General features: G+C 40.1%; 1 protein-coding gene across 30 annotated transcripts in view; it reads right to left on the reverse strand.

The window, feature by feature from the left end:
* The window catches only part of LOC131473667 (neurexin-1a), a 218,391-nt gene extending 213,968 nt beyond the window's left edge, over positions 1 to 4,423 (reverse strand). For 29 of the 30 annotated variants that reach the window (XM_058651089.1, XM_058651098.1, XM_058651097.1 and 26 more), the window contains exons 1-2: positions 4,224 to 4,423; positions 1,555 to 2,863 (exon numbers count right to left, since the gene is read on the reverse strand). In XM_058651089.1, coding sequence (XP_058507072.1) covers positions 1,555 to 2,266 — 712 coding nt within the window. In that variant the 5' untranslated portion in view covers positions 2,267 to 2,863; positions 4,224 to 4,423. The remainder of the gene's footprint in view (positions 1 to 1,554; positions 2,864 to 4,223) is intronic. The other variant, XM_058651088.1, reaches the window with a different exon arrangement.
* Positions 4,424 to 11,805: the final 7,382 nt, after the last annotated feature.

Genomic DNA, 11,805 nt, shown 5'->3' on the forward strand with positions numbered 1-11,805 from the left:
ATTTGAACCAAAATCAAACACTGAGACTAACTCACAGTAGCAATAGTGGCAACATAACAGCGAAAGACTTTTGAATGTAGACTGTAGAGAGTTGCACTTGAAAAGAGCACACAACATAGAAATAATAGCCCTTTCGGTTTTAATGCCCACATATATTTGCTGCCAATTAATTTTTGATCTAGCTTTATCCAGAGTGCTGCGATGCAGTATGGCAAACCAGCAAACACTAGATCACTGATTTGGAGAAGTATAAATAAACAAAGGCTTAATGGTGCTCAACACTCAACAGGAATCCTGTTCGTAAAACTACAGCAACAATTACTTGAGTCAGTGCACGAGGTTGGTAAAAAGAGAGACTGCGTCCTCTCCCACAAAACAGAGCATGAATAAATCAGAAAAATGAAAACAAGTGCATGCAGTATGTTGAGGACACTTTAATTGGTGCTGTTTCATATTTGCCTCAGTAACTAATGGCAATCAGATGAAAATATTTTATGCTGCAGCAGTAGGTTATCCAACCCTGGGCCCTAATGAGCTTATTGTTAAAAAAAAAAAAGAGAAAGATTTATGTGCTTGAATAAAGACACACGAGCTTGTGAAATGAAATGTAAATTAGTTACGGGCTGATGTTGGCATCCAGTACGTTAAAATTAGCCTTTACGCTCCTGTGTACGTGAATAAACTTAAAAAAAAGAAAGCAAAAAAAAAAAAGAACACATAAGCATTCACACCCCTCCCCCAACAGCACTAGGCCTGACCAATAAACCCGCCTCTCCCTGCCACAGCAGTGAGCTGCCAACCTGTGGGAAGCTTTGCACTGAATACCCTGAATACTGATACAGTTTCAGTGCAAGCAACACAGAGGATGAGAACAACAGTGATATCATGATCACAAAGTCAAGACCAAAAGACAATGCTACTTCTCTTACTACCTCATAGTAGCTTTGTGCGTATGTTGGGTGGGTCTGTGTTTATTAAAATCTCTTCATTATCCGTTAGAATGGTTAAAACACATTCACTTTTTTTAAATATAATTTAAATTTTATAATTATAAACCAGGCATGTATAAGAGATGATCTGGTGGCAACTGATAAGCAAACGTCCAGGTAAAGTCAATTAATACTTGAGGTGTTTTTAACCCTCTTTCTGATTATAAACATACAGTATGATGGACATTTTTAAACTCCTTTACATCATCCGTGTTTACTCCAAGTGACTTTTAGTTGACTACGCACTCTGTTGCTCTTGAGTCATTGGAGATGTTTCATAGGTCAACCAATCCCAGATCACCTGTTTGATAAAGATGAAAGACACCTTTGGGGGATGGCGAACACCTGCATGTTTTGCTAATGAGGCCTTGCAGGAGATTCGCTCATTAAAAACAACTGTATTGGAGATCCATGGCAGACACTGTACGGCTAACAAACATATGGCTTTAGTCACGTAGAGGAAGGGAATGCAATACTTAAAAGACTGATGGTTATTACAATACGGTGCTTGAATTTGAAAAGTCTAATGGTGTTGTCTGACTGGAACAGAATCCAGATATCTTACCTTCACTGCAGTCCTTTCCTTGGAAGCCCGTCTGAGAGCAGTCACAAGTTGGTTCATTGTTAATTACACTGCAGACTCCTCCATTGAGGCACAAGTTGGCTGTACCGCAGAGGTCCTTTAAGACCCCTTCACTGTCGATCATTACAGGCTCCGTGTTGTTGACAAGTACGTCTGCTATCCATCCAGTGAAAGGCGGCTGATCCTTGACTCCGGCTGATGTCAGTCGCAGGGCCACAGATCGTAATTCCGGCGGTATTCCACCAACAAACAAATGGCTGAAAATAGTCATATCCCGTCTTTTTGACTTCACCTCCACCCACTTTATCTCATTGTCCACCATTAGGGTTGTGTTCTTGAAGTTTCTCCTGATGGTGATCGCGTGCCACCGGCTGTCACTGACCGCCGTGTCAGATATGACGGTTGCAGGCTCGGCACAGAAGATGGAGAAGCGGAGGCTGAGTTTGCCGTTCAGTATGAGAAGTTCTAAAAAGTCGCAGAATCCCTCATCGTCGAAGTAAACGAGCAGCCCATGGGAGCTCTTCGTTTTCATATTGAAGCTCATTTCACTTTCACAACACGCATTCCATACTGGAAATCTAGCCCACTGTCCCTCGGCACCTGTGAATTCTAGACAAGTGCCTATTTCTACGAAGCAACAAATAAGTAGCCCAACCCATAAAATATGGGAACTGTGTGGTTTTTGTAAAACCATTTTGTAATCACAAATTCTGCGTAGGTAGCAAGGGACGTATAGGGTTGAGTTTACTTGCAGGAAACTTAGCTTATAATATAATTGACTGTCTACATTGATAAACCACTGTGAACTGATGCATTTTAATACAAAAGATGAAATGCTGTATTACATTTGCATAGTAATGGGCTTGGCCAACTCTTATTTCCTGGAGCAAATACCATTACCTCACACTATCAGGCCACCGGCCAAACCTCTCACTGCTGGCGCCAAAACAGTTTGAACTGTGTAAAGGTCCTTATTACCATGGCTATGTAAAGCAAAATGACAAGGACTCAAATATCCATTGGGCACACTGGCTCTAATTTATGTAATTATGAAAGCGTTCCCTCTGCTGCCTGTTAGAATGTACACAGTTTCACTGGAGTTGAAATGGCAGCTTTAATCTTCATCTTCATGCCAACATTCTTTGGCGGGTACTGGAAGCCTTGCTCGGGGGCTTTTCACCCTGCATCCTCTGTAGCAATGAGAGAAAATGTCATATGGAGCCACACTGGCGATAAGCTCAGCAAAAGAAGCAGAATGTCTGTAAAGGCAGTCCTCGCTCCCCAAAGCTCTCTGCAAAAAAAAAGGAAAAAAAGAAAAGCAAATTCAGTACAGTATCAGCATTTCCACCATATCTGTTTCCAAAGTCCACTTTGGTCAAAGCTTTATTCAGAGGCCAAAGTTAATGCTACCCTCGAAGCAAAAGCAGCAATCAGGCACTTCTATGCAGAGGCCTTTATTATACAGCAAACACGGGCAGCGTCATTAGATTAATATAAAAAGGGCTTTCCTGTAACCACAGAGCAGCAGTAAATACATGGAGCATCCATCCAATATTTAATTTCAGTAGTGCTATGTAATTTATGGGAAATGGAGGTTTAAATGTTCTCCATGGTGGCACAGCTACAAACGTAATTCCTGCAGACCATTTATTTCACACTAAATTAAAAAAAAAAATTCTTCTGATTAAGGATCATTGCTTTTACAACAGTTAATGACGTTATCGACAGCATTCCGATATAAAACCGTCTTTTCACCAGTCTGCCATCTATCCAAGTCCCAACATGGGGAAAAGTGCGTCATTTGATCTCAGTGTGTGTGTTTGTATAAAACGAATCTGCCGGGCTGCCACTAGATCTGAGTCAGACCCCCCCAAAAAAAGATGCTCCTCCGAGTCCCCATCTCCACAGATTATTCTCTCGGACTGGGAGATGAATTCTGCTTTACAAATAATAATAATTAAAAACAACAACAACAACAACAACAACAACCTTGAACGCGTTTTAGACCAAGTAAAAAAAGACAGCAATCTCATTCTCAATCACCTTAATTAGTTTACACCTCAAAGAAAATGCGTCCGCAGCCCGAGCTGCTCATCATCTTCACTTCTGTCGCGCGCGAGACACACCGACACATCTCCATGAGCATCCAATATTAATAACAGTCAAATATTCAAATCATCATCGTGATCCGAAAATGGAATCATCCTCGTCGGAATTCAGCGACGGCAGAGGCGGGAGCATTCCTATTCTCAGCAGAATCTCATCATTAACGTGCCCCAATACCATAACATCTCACCCGGGATGACAGCTGGATAAAGGGCGCACTGTATGCGCCGATTTCTGCTTATATCCGCGCTATTAACAGCGCACAGCTCTAAAACTCCGGGGCTAAAACAAGACAAGGCGTTATTTTTCTAACCTCATGAGTGCGCACCTTTACTTCTATGGGACTCTGAATAGTTGTTACGAGAGAAAAAATGATTGGGTCTTTTTCAGAGCTCGTGTTGAATCTCAAATCCTCTCTCGCGAACCCCCTCGTATGAAGATCTGATTCCAAGTGGATCACGGCATCACAGAGAGGAACAGCGGGGTCCACTTTCACTCCAACAACTCCTATAAATACCCCACTGTTTGAGTGCTAATGAAATTACCTTAAATGCTTCGTCCTCCCGAGTTTTGCGTCCCAGTTAAACAACGTTAAACTAAAGAGGAGAAGAAAGTGCCGGGCATGGAGAAGAGGCTCGAGAGCGCGCGGAGAAAATCCAGTTATCTTCGTGGCAGAGACGGTGCAATCTGGTCTCCCTGTTGAGCTTATCCAGCGACTGTCAGGAGCCACAGACACAGCAGATCACGTGTCTCTCCGTGATGTCTCCCGGGGAGGGGCTGAATGCAGTACCTTGGACAGCGCCTCTGCCTCCATGAGCATCCATCCTCGGACATTTATGGCACAGGCAACTTTGGGAGATAAGGCTTGTAAAAATGCCCAGATTGATTAAATGATAGCACTAAACGCAATGAACAGAGGGGAGCGGCCAGAGATGGTTAAGGTATTTTTGGAGCAGAAGTACATGTGTGTGAATAATGTGTGTCTGTACTATACTATATACCGTGTGGTGTATCCCTCTATGTTATAGCTCACAGAAAATGAAATTACCCCACCACAAGTTCTCAGTTTGGTGATTATTTCTTAAGGCTGTCAGCGGATTCAAAAAATACATAAATGGCATCATTTGCTGTAATTTAGATTACACACATGTATAAATGTAACAGCACATCATTATGTTGAATCAATGTAGAGGAATATACACAAGGGACTATGACATAAGATACAAATCTTTCATAGAATATAGTTATTTTTGCACACTAATTAGTGATAGTGAATTCCCGGGATTCGAACCAGCGACATTCCAACTACAAGCCCAGTCCCTTTCATCTTGGCCATGAAAGCATCTTAATGTATAATGTATAAAGTTGCTGTGTGTAACTGTGATTTTTGCAATACTACCAGACCTGACTGTGTTTGTGCATGCAGCAGCAGCAGCACAGACACGGCCAGGACAAGAAGCATTCATTTAGTTGAAAAAACACAGTTTTTGCTTTCTTTTCTTCTCTGTTTTCAGTCACGCAGCCGTCTCACTTTACTCGTCCATGTTGCCGTTGCCGTTGCCCTTGTCCGTCTTCACACAAAACAAACCTCTTCCCGTGCGCAGCTCGGTAATGTCACCAGGCGACACACGCGCTGCACACCATTATACCGAGAACAAAATCCTTCCACACTGTGACAACGATGACAAAAGGGCCCACACAAATGTTTTTACAATTACGCTGACCAATGAGCCGTGACCGATAGCAGAGCAGGGGGAGGAGCTGCTCTGACAGTTACAGTATTGAAAGTGTTACTACCGGGGAGTGGTGTGAGGGAGATGTTATTCAAGACTGTCATCACAGTCAGATAATAATCTTAATCTAGTCATTCCCAGAGACTGGGTTGGGACCTACATACGAGTCCAAGGAGACTTGTTTGGGGTCAATAAATGAACTTGCATTTACACTTTCAGTCTTTGTTCAGTCAGTTTAATATGCTGGAAATGGCTAGTTTACCTTTTGAAAATTATAACAATAGGTGTTGCATGGAGATTTCCATAAATTGGGTCATGACGTCGTAAGAAAAAAAAAGTTTGAGAAACACTCAAAAGTCCCTCAAAACGAGGCACTTCAGCAGTGGAAAAAGATGAATCAATGAAATTTGACAAAGCAGTTATGTTTTGGGGTCATGAGATGACCTTCAGTGTAGGATCAATTTCTGTATTTCAAACTGAATGCGCTGAATACGAGATTCCCAAAGAACAAAAATGTCCCAGTTGCTCAAAATGGTGATGCTATGGACTTTGTCAATGTCCATCTTGCAGGTAAATAGTAAAATAAGCTTATGAGGCACGACATTCAGACAGAATTCAGCAATATCCTTTGTTGCAGGACTTTTTTTTTAATCTCACGTGATTCATTGAGATAGTCTCATTCATTAATGAGGGGTCACAGCAGGCAAGGAATTAACCGAAAAGACACAAACTGTCTTTAGTATACGCACCGTATGAGTCATCGTCTCTCTGCTCCATTTTTACCGAGGCGTTTCACTCCTCACCAGCTGATACCATTTTGTCTCCCTCTATTGAGAGCATCTGCATCCCATAGATTAAAACTGATTGAATTTGGGAATCTGTATCAGTGCAGTTATTAGATTAGGCGGGAGGAAAAGGGCATCGCGACTATGAATTTCATTTTAAGAGGATTTTAATGAAACGTAGGAGTGTGGACCACAGAGCCGGTCCCATGTCCAGCTTAAATGAGCTTACTGATTGTATTGACTCTTACATAATGACCCTACTGAAGATGCATGAGAAAAGCGTTAACATGCCAAAAGAAAATCTGATTAAATCCAAGAATTCAAAGCCTGACCAAACAGCCTGGAACAAATTGCTTTAGTCCTTATTGACATAAGATCCAGGGATTATTGAATCAATTGATTTTCTGTTCTTTCCACCTTTTTGAGTATTTGCATTTTTCTGTACACGTCCACTGCAGCCATTTACATTAGTTTTTGTAATGTGCTTTTTTCCCGGTTATCCTACGCTCTGTGAGCCTTCAGAAATTGTCTGTGGACAATGGGATAGTACAATTGGTTAGTACACTTGCATGTAATTGAAGTATGACATAGACTTTTACTTATAAGAAATACAGTACGGGCGTATAATGTCTTTGAAGACACGTTAGTCCTACTGTCGTACATTCCACCTCAACATTTTGACATTTAACCCTGTAAGACCTAATGCTCAAAACGTCCGTCTGGACTTTTTGCTTATTTTAACCATAAAAGGGTCAAAAAATGTCCTGTGAGTGAGTGTTTTTACCCATTTTGCAGAATAGCTTTCAATATCTGGCATTACTATTTAACATTTAACATTTCATGTCAAAATAGTTGAACAATTTAGAATGAAGAAAAACAAAAGTTTTATCAGAAAAACACTGTAGTTGGACATGAAACTCTGCGATACGTTCAGTGTTAAAGGGTTTTAAACATAACCCCTATTCACATCACGGCTTTGTTCTGGTCAGGGAAATAGAGTGTGCAATTCAAAAACACACAAGAATGGAAGACAAAGAAAAAACAACAACAATGACATTGTTTGCTGCAAATGAAAAAAACATGCTGCAGAACTATTTTCTGACCTTGAGTCAAGACAAGAAGAATCTCACCCTAAGAATGATAGAGTGTCAGTACAGACAGACTAACAGCTGCTGATGTGCGCAGTGTTCTGTGTTATTCTGTGGTATTCTGTGGATCCTCGACAATCCCTCGCTGCCTCATTATTGTTTTTGCCATAACCTATATGTCTTGCTATAGCAAAAGGACATTTATTCAGTAGCGCTCATGTTTCATGTCATAGCTGAATGCCTTTTATGTACTAATGTCAGTCGTACGTCAAGTATCTCTTGGATGACTGATGTGACTGTGTACTAGAGATGTGCCGCGATGTGTTTTACAGGTGTTTCTGTGCCTGTCCCTGCACCATTATTTGTATTGATCTATTTTTTTTCATATCTGAGCCTTGTCCATTGTTCCATTTGACCCTAAAACGCCGTAGTAATTCAATCACACTTGTGTCCCCTGCTTTCAATATTCACGTCAGGCCACTGGATCCCAAAGATCTGGAGAAATGAATTCCTAAAGATTGGGTCAGTAGATCATCACAGTTGATCAGTTCTGCATTCATGACAGACGAAGCATCGACTTTTTTTTTTCCTCAGGGGTCTTCATCCACTCTTATCTGCACAATATTCATGATCTCTGGTGTGTGTGTGTGTGTGTTGCCTTGGGGACTCTCAAGACTATGTGTAAATAAACACGCGGGCAACTGTTTACACATAACGTTTGTGTATGCAAGTCCATATGTAATTCCTGCCCCTGTGATGAATAATGGATCTGAACAAGAATCCACAAGGGACTTCAGGCAAACCTTGACCGCATCAGGAAATGGGCATTAATCCTCCTGATGCAGCATCACTCATTATTTCTCAAATCCTGTTCCATCAGGTGCAGCCATTAAAGGATTATTTGTGCAAAATGTCAAGGTGGAATTCCAAGAGTTGGAGACTTAAAAAGAAAAGAAAACGTCCAGTTCATTTTTTTTCCCCCCAGTTTTAAACAAACATGACTTCAACGTAATTAAATATATATTCAGACTTTTCTGAATCCAAACTGTAAAATGCATGACATCAGTATGCACTGCAAAGGGAGTTCTAAGCTTAAGAAGCAAGAATATCATTGGCCGGTATATGATAATGTAGGATAATATTCTCTGGAGAGCAAGCTGGTGTGAAATGGTCTGATAAAATGCGAATGTTGACACACCTGCTGATCACAAATAGTAATCCCAGCATTTTATGGCAGCTCCTTTCCCTTATCGCCTGGGATTGTCAGGGCTTTTGCAATAGAAAAGGCCTTTTACTGAATACATGCACAAAAACCCCAACATAGCAAGAGGGTTAGACACACACACAAATACACACACACACACACTAGATGTATTTTATAGCACACCAAGAACTGAGCTTATATAAAACCCTAGTTTCAGAGTTTTGCTCCAACTTTAACTCCTTGGATATTGGACAAACCCAAGTGATAAAATCTAAATTCAAATGATCTGAAGAAAACAATGTTCTAGGCCCGATGTAGCTGCCAGATCATTCACTTTAAAAGTTACATATAACATGTTAATAACAAGGTTAATACCATAGGTAATAGGAAACTGATTATCTTGTTTGTTCAAATTCTCTTCACGCTCCTACAGCATGTGAGTGGAATGGGAAAAGCAGCAGAAGTATTCTGGCCAGAATTCTGTTTTTGTTTGTTTATTTTAAACTGGAGCATCATCTAATCTCTTACTCCAATTTGGCTCTGAAGCATGTTTTAATACACGAGGAATTTAAGGGACCACCTACACTCTCACAAGTTCAAGACATCACCTGATTTATGCAAACTGTGATAAAGCAGTATTTTTCAGGTCATGCTCCATTTACTTTCTTCAGCTGGCAACTTGTTTTTTTCTTGTTTCTAAAACTAACAGATCGGGTGAAAACTAACCGAGTATAAGAACTCTGAACACAGACTAATTGTTTACATTTTTGCAGCAGGCAGTGAGCAGTTTCATTGGAGTGACCAGAGCAGGGAGCGTACAGATGAGCGGGAACAGGAATTATGCTTATGCTTATGATGTGCCTGACAGCTATCAATTAATAAGTTGTCTGAACAAAAATGAATAAACATGACATAATTTTTTTGGTGTAACCGTCAAACAAATTACATACTCGGGATTTAATGAAACTACCTACGATGACAGATTACACTCAGGATTATACAGCTACTGTATCATTTCCAAGTGCCTCAGGCCAGATGTTGCCGTTGTGCAAAGCTTTATTAAATGAATCAGAATCACAGGTGCGGGTACTTTCCTCAGCTTAGACATTATATTTAGTTTTAACTTTAAAAATGGGCTGTATTATACTTCAATGAGAAAAAGATCATACAAAAAATATGACTAATTACTTAAGATTTATGTGACTTATTATAAAACGCAGAATGTTACATAATCTGCATCAAAATATCAGGAAACTATTAATGTGTTGTGATTACAGGGTCACAAGTTCCAATATACACAGAGAGTAACAAGCTGCTCAGTAGTGGGATTTCTCTTTCATTTCTCAAAGATATAAAAGAAATATTCTTTGGCTAAAAGCGAGCTTCAGACAAGGAAAGAGAGATAAGAGCGGGGTTAATATTGATCTGACATTTCTGCGATGGAAAGCTCCACGACCCCCCAAATGGCTCCGATGTGATTTGAGCCCGGCCTTTCTCATCAGTAACTTGATGCATACATTATGTTACATGTCTGTTTTACCGGAGATCAACAGAGAATAGACAGAATACATGCTTTATTGCTGTAGTGTATTATTTATTCATAGATTTTATGGTATAGGAGAGTGCATTGATCATGTGCCGTACTTTAATTGTACTTTAATGCATATGACAAACACATTTTCAACTTACTGGCATCAGCTCTCGATTGCTGTATTCAGGTCAATTATCAATACTCTTGAAACGATGCAGTTCGATTTCCCCAAAGCGTCGCAGGTTTAAGATTGTTTTAAACTATGTTGAAATCCACCTTTTGCCACTCACACAAACATTAGAAAAAGAAAACAAACAAAAAAGAACCCTCAGTGCAGTTGTGTGACTGGAGTGGAGATAAAGGGACAACCAGGCAGACAATGACTAAGTGATTAATGACCCTGCAGCTCTATTGTTCTAGTGTTTAAAGATTTCTTGTCTTTCACTTCATTAAACAGTTAGATCAAGCGGGAGTTTTTAGAGTGCCGTTTTGAAATGCAGCGCTAGAGGAATGCCCGCCGCCTCTATGTATACACTGTGGCGGAGGACAAACACCACACATGCGTACATGAATTATGTATAATGCATAAATCTTTGAAGTGATTAAGAGTTAGAGAGTGAATATATGACGTATAACTCACCGAGTGAAGCTCAAAGGGGGGGACGTTTAACAGTGGCTACATATTAAAAGGTGCTTACTCACCAATTTAGCTGAAATATTGGCATCAAACTTCCATTACTCGTCAAGAACTGTCTCCAGCAGTTAATGCCAATGCCAGTTTCAACGCTTGTTTTGTATCCCTTTATCCTTTTCTCTGCTCGTACTGGATTTACCATGCTCACTAAACATATGAGATATCTAGAGCGTCATATCTTTGTTTTTGAAAATGTACATGTCAGATGGCCTTTTTTTGGTTCTCCCTCTTCTCTTTTGAACATTATAAGCAATCGGTAAGACTGTGAGCAGTTTTCTTTACATTATAGGCAATAATGTCAACAATAACAATCAGCTTTCTGATATAATATTCCCTATACAGTATGTACGTCTGATATACTGCATTTACTGTTAGCTAAAACCCCTGGAAGCCCATTCTCTGGGCTCAAAATAAATTCTAACAAACAAACAAAAATCTCTTAATGACACTGCAGATTATTCTTCAAATGGTTCTTTGTCACCGCGTCCTTACAATGCTTAAGGATCGTGATGTGAACTCATTTGGAAATGTCACTGTGCAAGTACACGGAAAATAAAGCCAGAAGTGTGGGTTCCAGACTTGCGTGAAAACCATTTAGATTGTTTAACCGTCTAATCGAATGCGTGTGCTATTCAGTGGCAAACCACTGGAGCCAGTAGGATTCCTTCTTATCAGCTTATTTATCTCTCTCGGATTAATGCATTAATTACTTTTACATGCCTCAATAACCCAGCGCATTTACAGAAAGACTTAACTTTAAACTGTATGATGATAATAGGCCAGTAAATCAGTAACTAATAATAAAGTGTGTATTATCCACTGGTGCTCTTATTAATCCTTCCCTAAGTATACTTTAGGAGAGGGGGGGCAAACATTCCGAAATTGTCCAAACATCACCAAAATGGTGTTGTCTATCCAAAGACAGGGCTTAATATTCTAACACATAATCCAGCATTACCTCGTCTTGCAAATTAATTTGCTAAAAGCACAAGATAGTACTGTCCTGACAATGAAAATAACATGATCATTTCATAACAATTCAAAGATCAAAGTGAGTAGCACGCATAAATCGAGTCTCCGTGTATTATAAGC

This window comes from Solea solea, chromosome 15 (genome assembly GCF_958295425.1).
Source record: "Solea solea chromosome 15, fSolSol10.1, whole genome shotgun sequence".
Lineage (NCBI taxonomy): Eukaryota > Metazoa > Chordata > Actinopteri > Pleuronectiformes > Soleidae > Solea > Solea solea.